This window comes from Cetorhinus maximus, chromosome 10, assembly GCF_964194155.1.
Source record: "Cetorhinus maximus chromosome 10, sCetMax3.hap1.1, whole genome shotgun sequence".
Lineage (NCBI taxonomy): Eukaryota > Metazoa > Chordata > Chondrichthyes > Lamniformes > Cetorhinidae > Cetorhinus > Cetorhinus maximus.
The window spans coordinates 47,739,662-47,754,668 of NC_135888.1; the positions used below are offsets into that span (position 1 = coordinate 47,739,662).

The window sequence follows — 15,007 nt, forward strand, 5'->3', positions numbered from 1 at the left end:
CCGCTCTTACCTCTGGCCATCAGGCGTATTGGAAGGATTTACAGACCGATGAACAACCTGTTTGGTCACGTTATGAACGCACCTTCCTTGGCCATCAAGCCCCAGCATGAGACTGGAACCGGGAGCTTCTGGCCCAGGGGTAGGGACACAACCCACTGCGCCACCAGACCTCCCCTAGATATTCCACTAACTTTATGAATTATTTTCTGCATCTGTCCATCATGTTTTAACAATTGATGTACATTGGATGGTAGCAACTCACTAAGGCTCCCGTGACAGCACCTTCCAAGCCTCTATCACCTAGAAAGACAAGGGCAGCAGATAGATGGAAACATTACCAACTGCAAGTTCCTCTCCAATTCACTCACCATCCTGACTTGGAAATATATCACCATTCCTTTACTGTCTCTGAGTCAAAATCCTGGAACTCCCTTCCTAACAGCACTGTGAGTATACCTACACCACAGGGACTGCATCGCTAACAAGGCCAGCATTTGTTGCCCATCCCTAATTGCCCTTGATGTGTGGCTTGCTAGACTTGAGGGCAGAGTCAACCATATTGCGTGGGTCTGGATTCACATGTAAGCCAGGCGGGCTAGGATGACACATTTTCCTCCCTAAAAGGGCATTAATGAAACAGGTGTGTTTTTATAACAATCAATAATAGTTTCATGGTCACCATTACTGAGACTAGCTTCCAATTCCACATTTATTAATTGAATTCAAATTCCATCAGCTGCGAGGTGTCAGCTGTGCCTCAGTTCATAGCACCCTCGCCTTTGAATCAGAGGATTGTGGGTTCATGTCCCACTCCCGGAAACCAAGAACTGTGATTGTACTTGAAAGAGTTGCAATCTGTGACTGTTGATAACTCGAAAGAGTTTCCATCAGCTGCAGTGGTGGGATTTGAATCCATGTCCACAGAGCTTTAGCCTGGATCTCTGGATTACTAGTCCAGTTACATTACCGCCATGTCACCATCTCCCCATCTCTCTCATCTTGTGAATGAATTTTTAAAAATCAAGTCTCTCTGGACCTCCACTGTTTGTAGATTTTTACCATTTCGAAATTACTCTAATTTACCCTTTTTAGGTTCAAAATGGATGACTCCACACTTCCCTATATTGAAATCCATTTGTCACAGTTTTTCTCATTCACTTGATCTATATCTCCTTGGGATTTTCCATCTACATTAACATTGCTGCCTATCTTTGTGTCATTGGAAAGCTTGGATATGTGGCTTTCCATCTCATCATCTAAGGTATGAATGAATCGCCCCAACACAGATCCTTCTGGGGCACTATTAGTCACATCCTGCAATTCGAGTACCTGTGCATTATCCCCATTCTGTCTCTTGCCACTGAACCATTTTCCTATACAGGTCAATAATTTGTCTTCAATTGCATGAGTTTCAACTTCAGCTAACATTCTCTTATGAGGGATTTAAATACCTTCTGGATGTCCAGATAAATAATATCCATAGACATTCCCCTGTGCACTACTTTAGTCAACTCTTTAAAAAAAAATCAGTCAGATTCATCAGGCATGCCCTGCCTTTTACAAATCCATGCTGGCTCTCTCCGATCAGCTGAATACATTCAAGGTGTTCAGTCACCCCATCCTTAATGATAGGTTCTAGTTATTTTGAACAACAGATGTGAGGCTAACTGATCTAATTGTCTGGTTTCCCTCTCTCAATTTGTTAAATAACAGAGTGACATGTACAATTTTCCAATCTAAAGTAACAGTTCATAAATCCAGAGAATTTTGAAAGATTACAGTTATATAATGTCCTTATCTACTTCCTTTGAAACCCTGGGTTTGAAACCATCTGGCCCTGGTGGTTTGTCACTATTTAGTGCCATTAGTTTCTTCATGGCACGACCACTACCATCTAGAAGGACAAGGGCAGCAGATAGATGGGAGCACCACCACCTGGAAGTTCCCCTCCAAGTCACTGACTGGGAAATATATCGCCGTTCCTTCACTGTTGCTGGGTCAAAATCCTGGAACTCCCTCCCTAACAGCACTGTGGGTGTACCGACACCACATGGACTGCAGTGGTTCAAGACAGCTCACCACCAGCTTCTCAAGGGCAACCAGGGATGGGGAATAAATGCTGGCCCAGCCAGTGAAGTCCACATTCTGTGAATGAATTTAAAAAAAATTTTACTTATGTTAATTTTGGTGAGTTCCTGTTCCTGGTTCAATATTAGTTTCTGTGAGCAATCTGCGCCTCATCCATTCTGTGGCATGCGAGTGACCTCCGCTGCAGCATGTGAGCCTCACTGCAGCCCTTCTGCAGTGTGCAGGACACCTGAACACACATTTTTTAGCAGGGGTAACTGTTTAGTGACCTGGAGGTCAGAGTGGGATTTTTTCCTCTCGAGAGCTGAGGGCACTGAGGTCAATGTTTGTGTCCCGGTTGCTAACTGAGCCCAGACAAGGCATTGAACTGGTTCTGCTGCACACCCTTATGCTGCATTCTCCATTTGTCCGCAGTCCATGTTCATGTTTAGTTTGAACTTTGACTACAAAGTCTCCCTAGTCTCACCTCGATGTCTGGGTTTTGCTCCATTTTCTGTATGGGTCAGTGTGATGGGGCAGTCATTTTCGGACTTAAAGCTGTCTCGTGTTAGCTGCTACATGTGGTGCTTTTATAACCTACATCTGGAGCGGTGTGCTCCGTTTTTGGCACTGCACCTAAGCAAAGATATATTGGTCTCGGAGAAGGTGCAGTGCAGATTCACCAGAATTATACTGGGGCTTAGCGAGTAAGGTAGGTTAGTGATAATGTTACTGGCCTAATAACCTGGAGATATGAGTTCAAACCCCACCATACCGGTTTGTGAATTTGAATTCAATTAATTAAATAAAACTGGAGAAAAAAAAATTAGTCTCAGTAGTGGTGAGAATGAGTTGGATTTTCCGGCACCGGCCACCACCGGGATCTTCCGGTCCCACCAAAAATCAATGGACTTTTGGCTGAGCTGCTACGTCTCCCGCAGTGTGTCCCACCACAGCAGGGCCAGAAATTCCTGGCCCATGAAACCACCCATCTAAATACCCGTCTAATTCACTAATGCTCTTTATTGAAGGAAATCTGCCATCCTTACCCGTTCTGACCCACAGCAATGTAGCTGACTCTTAACTGCTCTCTGAAATGGCTTCACAGGCTACTCTGTTGTATTAAGCAGCAAGAAAAAGTCAAACAAAAATAAAACTTTACGGACCACCTGGCATTGACCTAGGCAACAGACATGGCAAGACCTTACCCTGCCAACCCTGCAAAGGCCTTCTCACTAACATCTGGTGGCTTGTGTTAAAATTGAGAGAGCTGTCCCACAGACTAATCAAGCAATAGGCTGACATGGCCATATTCATGAATAACACCTACCAGCCCATGTCCCAGACAACTCCATCATCATCCCTGGGTGTGTCCTGACCCCTGACAGAACAGACCCACCAGAGATGGTGGAAGAGTGTTCTCCAGGTGGGAGGGAGTGGTCCAAGGAGTCCTCAACATTGCCACCATGAAGTCTCATGACATCAGGTCAAAAATGGGCAAAGGAAACCTCCTGCTAATTACCATGTACCGTCCTCCCTCAGCAGATGTACCAGCATTCCTCCATGTATTATACAATTTAAAGGAAGCACTGAGGGTGAAAAGATCAAAGAATGTACTCTGGGGGACTCCAATGGTCTATCAGCAAGAGGGGTTCAGTAACACTATTACTGACCAAGCTGGCCATGAAGTTACAAATTGTGGTTGAATACAATTGTGCTGCTGATGATGATTCATAGGGCCTCATAGATGTCCAGTTTTAAGCTGTGCGGTGCTACACAACACAATGGAGGGTTTCCTCCATTGGAAGGACATATCTACCAGACTGGGCCTGCAGAAGGTGAGGGAATCAGCATTTGGGGAAAAACTTACTTGACCTCGCCCTCACCAATCTATTGGTCACAGATGCATCTGTCCATGACAATATCAGTAGGAGTGAACACTTCAGAGTCATAGAAGCTTAGAAAATAGGAGCAGGAATAAGGTCATTTGGCCCTTCAAGCCTGTTCCACCATTCAATATGATCATGGCTGATCCTCCATCTCAAAGCCATACTCCCACTCTCTCCCCATACCCATCGACACCTTTAGAGTCCAGAAGTCTATTTACTTCCTTCTTAAATATATTCAGTGACTTGGCCTCCAGAGCCTTCTGTGGTAGAGAATTCCACATGTTCACCACCTTCTGAGTGAAGAAATTTTTCCTTAGCTCAGTCCTAAATGGCTTGTTGACCCTTTGTTCTAGAACCCCCCGGCCCCCCCCCCCCCCCGCCCCCACCTCCTCCTCCAGCCAGAGGAAACATCATCCCTGCATCCAGTCTGTCCAGCCCTGTCAGATTTTATACATCTCAATGAGGTGAAGTCCTGTCTTCACACTGAGGATAGCCTCCAACATGTTGTCTGGCACTATCACTGTTCGAAATGGGACAGATACAGAGCAAATCTAACCGTTTAAAATTGGACATCTATGAGGCCCTATGAACTATCAGCAGCAGCAGAATTGTATTCAACCACAATCTGTAACTTCATGGCCAGTTTGGTCAGTAATAATGTTACCGAGCCCCTCTTGCTGATAGACACTGGAGTCCCCCAGAGTACATTCCGTGCTCTTGCCGCCCTCAGTGCTTCCTTCAACTTGTGTAAAACATGGAGGAATGCTGATTCATCAGCTGTGACTGAGTGGGAGGAGCTGTGACTAGAGGGCACAGGGGAGGCAGTAACTTGGGTAGGGGGTGGGAGGGAGGACTGTGACGCTGTGGGGGGGTGGGGAAAGAGGGCTGTGACACTGGGGTGGGGGGGGAGAGAGGGCTGTGACACTGGGGTGGGGGGGGGAGAGAGGGCTGTGACACTGGGGTGGGGGGGGAGAGAGGGCTGTGACACTGGGGTAGGGGGGGAGAGAGAGCTGTGACACTGGGGTGGGGGGGGGAGAGAGGGCTGTGACACTGGGGTGGGGGGGGGAGAGAGCTCTGACACTGGGGGGGAAAGAGAGCTGTGACACTGGGAGGGGGGGAAAGAGGGCTGTGACACTGGGAGGGGGGGAAAGAGAGCTGTGACACTGGGAGGGGGGGAAAGAGGGCTGTGACACTGGGAGGGGGGGGAAGAAGGATGTGACACTGGGAGGGGGGGAAAGAGGGCTGTGACACTGGGAGGGGGGGAAAGAGGGCTGTGACACTGGGGGGGAAAGAGAGCTGTGACACTGGGAGGGGGGGGAAAGAGGGCTGTGACACTGGGAGGGGGGGGAAAGAGGGCTGTGACACTGGGAGGGGGAAAGAGAGCTGTGACACTGGGAGGGGGGGGAAAGAGAGCTGTGACACTGGGAGGGGGGGAAAGAGGGCTGTGACACTGGGAGGGGGGGGAAGAAGGATGTGACACTGGGAGGGGGGGGAAAGAGGGCTGTGACACTGGGAGGGGGGGAAAGAGGGCTGTGACACTGGGAGGGGGGGAAAGAGGGCTGTGACACTGGGGGGGAAAGAGAGCTGTGACACTGGGAGGGGGGGGAAAGAGGGCTGTGACACTGGGAGGGGGAAAGAGAGCTGTGACACTGGGAGGGGGGGAAAGAGGGCTGTGACACTGGGAGGGGGAAGAGGGCTGTGAGCTGGGGAAGGTTGGGGGATGGGGTGGTGGGGGAAGAGGGCTGAGATGCTGGGGACTCTGCCTCTTTCAACAATCCAGCTATTTGCTGACAGACCTTGTGGTTTTTCCGCAGAGTATCCATCTCTCTTTTCTCCGCACTGTGCCACCGTACTCCCACCAAGCTCAGGTGTGGTTTGAAATGATGAGGCGTTTCCGTTGGGGACACATCATTCTGGTGGTTAGCAATGACCATGAAGGCCGAGCAGCACAGAAGAAGCTGGAGACTCTCCTGGAAGAAAAGGAGTCAAAGGTTAGTGTATTGCTTTTGTGTCACCTTTCGACTGTTCTGTGTATGTAGATATCTGTACGTGAACACATTTTCTCTCCATTATGAACATGGCTAACATTATGCTTTAAGCATCTACGGTGTCTTGAGTGGTACCTGACAAAACTTGTATTTATCATTCCACGTGCTTCATCGTAATCAAAATCTGCTACGTGTAATCAGCGACAGGATGAGAGCCGTACACTGGAGCTGTGCAAAAAACAATCCAACCTGCAGCTCTTCTTAAAGTCGGACCAAATCCTCCTCTCAATGAACCTTAATCAATCCTGTGGTGCCAGGATGATACCCACTGTCACCACACTCTTTGCCAACCATGCCACTCACTGCACTACAGCTTTAACATGACTCCAGGGGACTTTACCTTTACACTTCACCAATTATTTCCAATTCCCATTCCCGGTCAGGATGGATGTGGGTGAATGACTTTAACTAACACCCACCACCTCATGCCCCCTGCCCCACCCCTGCACCTTTCCTCAATCCTCTTTAAATCTCCCACTGGCCTTTTCATTCACCAAAGTGGGAAGAGAATGAATTCACTATTCCTGAAATATTATGGATCCGCTCGCCACTAAATCCCAGTCCATTTTAACACTGAGCTAGTCAAACCCAGGAAAAGACATCAAGCATCTGATGCACAAATTAAATCATTAACATTCCCCATTGAGAATCTCTCGCGACTACTACTACCCACCTCCCATCCTATCTCTCACCCCGCTTACCTCCAACACCCCCCCCACCTACCTCCCCCACCCTCCCTCACCTCCCTCCTCTCCTATCTCCCTCTTTTCTTCACCTCCCACCATATTTGACTTTTTCAGACTGGACAGGGTTCAGTTGTTCTCCTGTCCACCTTCAACTGACTGTGTCGCTAACTCTATGTGCTGACCTTCACATTTGGTCAAACAATACAATAAAGACTGGCTGGTTGAAGGGTTAATGTTAGCTGGTTGAAGGGTTAATGGGTGACGGACTAGACATCCATCTGGGTAAGGAGGCAACAATACCAGTGTGTTTAGGATTGAAAGGTCTGTAAGGGCTAAAGGTTTGTGTTCTCCCATGCTGCAATTTGTTAGGAGTTAGCGGTCTGAATGAATGGGAGGTCAATTGCCAGACAAGGTGAAAGGTCAGTTGTCAGATTAGGAGTTTATGGCCTGACATGATTTAGCTTAATGTTCCAGATGAATTGGGGTTTGATTATCTGGCTGGGTTAGGAGACTAGCTGCCTGATGGGGCGATTATCATTCTGGATTAGTGATTGCTGAGCTGGCTGGACTCCAACATGGTTAGGAGATGGTGACTAACTCTATTAGGGGTTTCTATCTGGCTGTCTACTGGTCAGACTGGAGTGAGAAGCTAAAGGTCAGGCTGGGGTGAAGGGAGCCTGGTCCAGATGGAGAGAGGGGTCAGTGATCCGCGTGAAGAGAGGGGTCAGAGACCCGGGTGGAGAGAGGGGTCAGAGACCCGGGTGGAGAGAGGGGTCAGAGACCCGGGTGGAGAGAGGGGTCAGAGACCCGGGTGGAGAGAGGGGTCAGAGACCCGGGTGGAGAGAGGGGTCAGAGACCCGGGTGGAGAGAGGGGTCAGAGACCCGGGTGGAGAGAGGGGTCAGAGACCCGGGTGGAGAGAGGGGTCAGAGACCCGGGTGAAGAGAGGGGTCAGAGACCCGGGTGGAGAGAGGGGTCAGAGACCCGGGTGGAGAGAGGGGTCAGAGACCCGGGTGGAGAGAGGGGTCAGAGACCCGGGTGGAGAGAGGGGTCAGAGACCCGGGTGGAGAGAGGGGTCAGAGATCCACGTGGAGCGAGGGGTCAGAGACCCGGGTGGAGAGAAGGGTCAGTGACCCGGGTGGAGAGAGGGGTCAGAGACCCGGGTGAAGAGAGGGATCAGAGATCCACGTGGAGAGAAGGGTCAGAGACCCGGGTGGAGAGAGGGGTCAGAGACCCGGGTGGAGAGAGGGGTCAGAGACCCGGGTGGAGAGAGGGATTAGAGATCCACGTGGAGGGAGGGGTCTGTCACCTCGATCTAATGTGTGGCCAGTGAACTGGATGGGATGTATGGCTCATTGATCCAACGGGATGGAGTTTCAGTGATCCTGGTGGAATGACAAGTTAGTACATAAGAAATGGAAGCAGCAGTAAGGTTTACAGCCCCTCAAGCCTGCCTCCACCACTCGATGCCACCATGGCTGATTTTGTTATACCTTACCTCTACCTTCCCACCCAATCCCTATATGCCTGGATTCCCCTAGAGTCCGACAACGTATCAATCTTGGCCTTGAATAAATTCAGTGACTGAGTACCAGAGCAGGCTCCATGGCTTGTGTGGTCTATTTCTGCTCCTATTTCTTATGTTAAGTCCACAGCTTTCTGGGATAAGTAATTCCAAAGAGTCACAACTCCTTAACAGTGAAGAAATTCCTCTTCATCTCCGTTTTAAATGATCAGCCCTAATCTTGAGGCTGTGCAGCCAGGGGAAACAGCCTCTATATCCACCCTGCCAAGCCTCTTCAGAATCTTATATTTCAATGATATCACCTCTCTTTCTTATAAATGCCAGTGAATGTGGGTCAACTTGTCATAGGACAACCCCCTCATCCCAAGAGCCAATCTAGTTTGTTTCATACCTTCAGACAATTTTTCCCTGTGGGGAGTAGTGGGAAAGTGTTGGAAGGATTAGCAAGCTGGTTACCAACCAAACTCATGAACCTTCACCGTAACTGCCTCCAAGGCATGTACATCCTTTCACAATAACAACAGGAAATGCTGGAAACACTCAGCAAGTCAGGCAGCATGTGGAGAGAGGGAAAAACATCTTTTTCTCTCTACAGATGCTGCCTGATTTGCTGAGAATTTCCAGCATTTTCTGTTTTTACTTCAGATTTCCAGCATCTGCAGCAATTTACTCAAGTATATCTTTCCTTAGTAATGGACATCAAAACTATACACAGTAGTCCAGGTGTGGTCTCACCAAAGCCTTGTATGGTTCTAGCAAGACCTTTTTATGCTTGTACTCCAGTCCCCTTGCAATAAAAGCCAATGTCCCATTTGCCTTCCTAATTGCTTGATGTATCTGCATTTCTTGTACAAAGTCACCCAAATTTCTTCTGAACACCAACATTTAACAGCTTCTTACTGGATAAAAAGATTCCAATTTTCTATTTTACTTAACAAAGTGAATAACCTCACACTTCCCCACATTATTCTCCATCTTATTTCCCACCCATTCAACCTCACTTTGTCCCTTTGCAGCCTCTTTGTGTCCTCCTCACAGTTGAGTACATCACACAACTTTGTATCATCAGCAAACTCGGATACATCATTCTCAATCCCTTTATCTAACTCATTATTATAGATTGTAAATAGCTGAAGCCCCAGCATTGATTCTTGAAACACCTTAATTATTGCCTGCCAACTTGAAAACAGCCCATTTGTCCCTACTCTCTGCTTTCTGTCCATTCATCAAATCTCCAACCATGAATATAAGTTATCCCAACTCCATGAGCCCTTATCTTGTGTAATAATTTTTTATGTGGCACTTTATCGAGTGCCATTTGAAAATCCAAATATACTACATCCACTAGTTCCCCATTATCTACTCTGGTAAATCTCAAAACTCCTCAAAAACTCTAATAAATGTTTAAAATATGATTGCCCTTTGATTCTGCCTAATTATGCTATGATTTTCTCAGTGCATTGTTAACACTTCCTCAATAATAGGTTCCAGGATTTTCCTGATGACTGATGTCAGGCTAACTGCCTTATAGTTTCCGGCTTCCTCTCCCTTCTTTTCTTGAATAATCGTGTTACAAGTTGTTTGAAGGTTTTAATGGTGAGATAACCATGGCTTGATGATAATATTGAATAAGAATACTTATAGTTACACTATGTAAATGTTGCTCTGAAAAGAGGAGTTGTCACCTTAAGAGTTCCCTAGAAGAATTGGTAGGACTCAACAATTCAGGCAGTATACTCTACCCGGAATGACTGGATGACTGATGAGGTTGATATATATAAGTGGGCAGGATTTGTCAGGCTACTGTGATTATAATAAGTCAGTACATGTTAACGTTCCTGCTGCTGATTGGTTGGCTGTGTAGAGTTGATGGGAATGTGTTTCTTGAGGGAAGCCTGATGTCACTGATAACTTAACATAAGATTAACCTGTTACTTGCTCCATAATAACTATTCTATTATGACTAAGAATCAGTCACCTATACATTGGTTCCACCTTGTACAGACTACAATGTATACTCAGGCCAGTGGACATAAAAGTCTAACACAAGCCACCTGAGAAGCCCCTCTCCATCCTTCATACCCACAAAGACAAGAAACCATCTCAATAAACCAGGAATTTACATCATACCATGTGATTATGGATTCGTATACATTGAGGAAACATGGCTGCAGCCTACACACTAGACTCAAGGGCCAACAAACCTGCTTCAAACACAGTGAATGGAACAAGTCAGCCATTGTCAAACACGCTCGACTTAATGACCACTACATCCAATGGTTCAACTCTAGACTTATCTCCATCCATCATGGATTGACATACAAGGCACATCAGGGAAGCCATGGAGATCTAGCAACATCACACCATCCCCCAAGGCCTTCTCATCTGTGACACCTGGCAACCGTTACTCAGGAAACACCCATCCTGCACAGTTGACCAATCAGGCACAAGAATGTTAACATGCACTGATCTATTATAAACACAATAGCCTGACCAATCTTACCGATTCTTCTAAGGAATTATTTTAAGGTAACAACTGCCCTATTCAGAGCAAATTTTACATGTTGTAACCAGAAATGGTCTTACTCAATGTTAACAGTACAGCATTTAATTACTAATTTTTATTCTGCTAGGACCTTTCTAGAATGTAGGGAATTTTGAAAGATCACAATCAGAGCATCCAATACCTTTGCAGCCTGTTCTTCTAGGAGCCTGGGATTTAGACCATCAGGTCCAAGGGATTTGTTGGCTTTTAGTCCCATTAGTTTCTCTAGTACTTTTACTCTACCGATATTAATTACTTTAAGTTTCTCACTCTCATTGGTCCTCGTGTTCCCCAATATTTCTGGTATGAGTTTTGTGTCTTCTATTGTGAGACGGACACAAAATATGTGTTTAACATCTCTGCCATCTCCTTAATCCCCATTATAATTTCTCCTGTCTCAGTCTTTCAGGGACCAATTTTTGCAACCCTCTTCTCTTTTACATATTTGTAGAAGCTCTTAACAATTGTTTTTAATACTTCTTGCTGGTTTCTCAAACTCTCCCAATCCTCAAGCCTACTCTTCTGACAGTATTACAAGCTTTTTCTTTTATTCTAATACTATTCTAGCTTCTTTAGTTAGCCATGGACAGATCACTTTTCCTGTGGAATTATTGTTTCTCAAGCAAATGTATTTTCATTGGGAATTTTGAATTATTTCTTTAAATGTTTGCCATTAGTTATCCACCTCCATATCTTTTAATCAATTCCCATAACCAACCTCAAACAACTTGTCAATCATACCTATTCAATTGGCTTTATTTAAGTTTAAGATTCTTACTTGGACTTAAGTACGTCACTCTCATATGAACATACAAATTAGGAGCAGGAGTAGATCACTTGGCCCCTCGTGCCTGCTCCGACATTCAATAAGATCAGGGCTGATTTGATTTTAACCTCACTTCCCTGCCTGCTCCCAATAACCTTTCACCCCCTTGCTTATCAAGAGTCTATCTATCCCCGCCTTAAAGATATTCAAGGACTCTGCCTCAACCACCTTTTGAGGAAGAGAATTTCAAAGCCTCACAGCCGTCTGAGAGAAAACATATTTTTCCTCAAAAATCTCAAATTAATGTGTAATTCTATCATATTGTGATCACTTTACCCGATGGGGTCCTTTACTGAGAGATTACTAATTAACCCTAGTTCATTACGCAATCCAAGAACTAAAATAGTTGTGGACTCGAAACATCAACTCTTCTCTTCTCCACCGATGCTGCCAGACCTGCTGAGTTTTTCCAGGTAATTCTGTTTTTGTTTTGGATTTCCAGCATCCGCAGTAGTTTTTTGTTTTTAGCTTTATCTTTGGTTTGTTCCACAAAGCATTGTTCTGAGAAACTGTCTCGACTGCCATTCCATTAACCCATCCTACAGGCTACCTTTGCCAATTTGCTTGGTCCAGTTGATATGAAAATGAATGTTCAGGTGAGTGAGGGTTGGTGACCCAGGCAGAGTGAGGGGGATCAATACCGCATGGAGTGAGGGGGTCAGTGGTCCAGATAGAGTGAGGGGATCAGTGGTCCGGATGGAGTGAGGGGGGTCAGTGGTCCGGATTGGGTGAGGGGGTCAGTGGCCTGGATGGAGTGAGGGGGGTCAGTGGCCTGGATGGAGTGAGGGGGGTCAGTGGCCTGGATGGAGTGAGGGGGGTCAGTGGCCTGGATGGAGTGAGGGGGGTCAGTGGTCCGGATGGAGTGAGGGGGGTCAGTGGTCCGGATGGAGTGAGGGGGGTCAGTGGCCTGGATGGAGTGAGGGGGTCAGTGGTCCGGATGGAGTGAGGGGGGTCAGTGGTCCAGATGGAGTGAGGTGGGTCAGTGGTCCGGATGGAGTGAGGGGGGTCAGTGGTCCGGATGGAGTGAGGGGGGTCAGTGGTCCGGATGGAGTGAGTAGCATGTGATCTGGTTCGTGTCAGGCGTAGTAATCTGAGATCAGTGATGGGTCCATGATTCAAATAGCATTTGTGGCCAATGATCTGATTTAGATATATAGATTGATGTTTCAATTGGGTGGATATATGAGTGATCTGGTTGGGTTGAACAAAATAGTGATCCAAATGGGCTGATGGGCCAGTGACCTGGATGGACTGAAGAAATGGATCTGGGCAGAAGGAGCTGTTTATCATCCAGATGGAGTGAGGGTTCAATGGTGATTATTGCCTGGCAGCTGAAGGAAGCTGTTGGATTGTTGTAAAATCCTGAATGTTTCACTGGTGTCCTCCCTGGTCTGACCTAGAACATAGGAATAGGAGGAGGCCGTTCAGCCCTTTGAGCCTGCCTCGTCATTTCATTAGATCATGGCGTTTTAACCTTAAGCCCATTTGTTGTCCTTTGTACCATATCTCTTGGAACTCTCAGGTCACATTAGGACGACAACGATCAAGAAAGGCATCCGAGTGATCATTGAGAGATACTACACCCACCTTGGCAATAACTTTCACATCGGCTAGAGGGTCTATGAGAGGATTGTTATCATCCCCAACCAGAAACTTTGCAACATATTGACATATTGATCCCATTCTTGAAAGCTCCAATTGTCCCCCCCATATCCATGGGCCTTTGAGGGGAGAGAATTCCAAATTCCTACTATCCTTGTGTGGAAAAAGTGCTTCCTGACATCAGTCCTAAGTGGCTTGACTCTAACTGTATGATTATGCCACCTTGTTTTGGATTTCCCCATGAGATGAAACAGTTTCCCTTTATCAACCCTAACATTTTAACATTTTAAGCACCTATATCAGATCAATCCTCAAATTTTTCTACTTGAGGGAATACAAGCCTAATCTAGGAATGCCCCCATAACTTTACCCTCTAACCAATAGTACCAGCTCCTCCAAGGCCAAAACATTCTTCCAGAGACGCAGTACCCAATCCTGATTGCAGTACTTCAGCTGTATTCTAACCAGAACTTTATATAACTGGGGCATTATTCCCACCCCCCCCCTCCGCCCCTTAGTATTCCAGCCCCTTCTGAATGAAGTTTAGCAACCTATTAGCCTTTTTGACTCCTTTCTGTATCTTCATCCAAGCTATTGATAAAAAGGGTGAAATCGAGGCCCCAGTCCAGATCCCTGGAGAACCTCATCTGTTACGTTCTAGCAATCAAATAGTATCCCTGTTTTCCACAGAAGTCACCTACATTGCAATCCAGTTTTACTCATGACATAAAGTTGCCTCCAATTTCATGCACTTCCATTTTTGCTAATAACCCCCTGTGCAGAAACTTACCAAAAGTCTTCATAAATGTCCATAGACACTCTCTAATCCACCATGTCTGTGACCCCCTCAAAAGGACTCAAATTAGTCAGAGATGATTAACTGTACACAAACCCTGTTCTCTCTCAGAAGCTCATATGTGTCCAAGTGCTTATAGTCACTCTGACCCCAATAACAGATCCCAGTAACTCACCCATCACTGCTGTCAGTCTTGCAGGGCTGTAGTTATTACCTGGTTTCTCTCCCACCCTTCTTAAATAGTGGAATGTCATTTATAATTTCCAATCGAATGACACAATTCCCGAAACAAGAAAGGGATGGAGGAGATTGCAGATAGGAAGGGGAGAGGCTATAATAAAATTTAAACACGAGGATGAGAATTTAAAATTTGACACAGGGATAATGGGTCAATGGGACATGGTGCAAAATAAGATACAGGCAAGTGTTTTGGATGAGCTCAAGTTTATGGAATGTGGAAGATGAGAGGCTGATTAGGAGGACTTTGGAATAGTTGTGTTTCGAGGTGGCAAAGGAATGCAGGAAGGTTTCAGCAGCTGATGAACTGAGGGAGTTGCAGAGAAAGGTGGTGTTACAGAGAAGAAAATAGAAACTTTTTGTGCTGTAAGAATGCAGTTAGAAACTCAGCTCAGGAAGTTGTACATTCCTAGTTAACTCTGGATTAGAGACCCACCTGTGATTCACCACAGACCGCTCTGGGTACAGGTGAATTGAAATAAGCCCAATAGATTCATTAAGATATTTCGTGATGTGTGGAATTGTCCCAGATTTGCACTAAGTGTGGTAGTGGGCGGGGAAAACGATGTTTTACCCATCGGCCGTAATGATGGACTCTCATGCCGTATCGTCCCAATCCCGCCACATTCATTATGCATTCCCGGGAAACACGCCATTTCCATGGTGGGCCGGCTCTCATTCACCAGCCAACACCTCTCTACCTCATCATGCTGAGCACCATATTTAAAGTGCAGCCGCGCGCACACCTCTCAGTGCTTCCAGCCCAGGACATGGAAGACATGGCCCCA

The 15,007-nt window shown here is 46.4% G+C and overlaps 1 protein-coding gene across 1 annotated transcript in view; it reads left to right on the top strand.

Moving 5' to 3' along the window:
* The window catches only part of LOC144686145 (glutamate receptor ionotropic, NMDA 1-like), a 62,819-nt gene that overhangs the window by 20,492 nt on the left and 27,320 nt on the right, over positions 1 to 15,007 (top strand). The window contains exon 3 of the mRNA XM_078551288.1: positions 5,771 to 5,947. Within this exon, the coding sequence (XP_078407414.1) occupies positions 5,771 to 5,947 (177 nt within the window). The remainder of the gene's footprint in view (positions 1 to 5,770; positions 5,948 to 15,007) is intronic.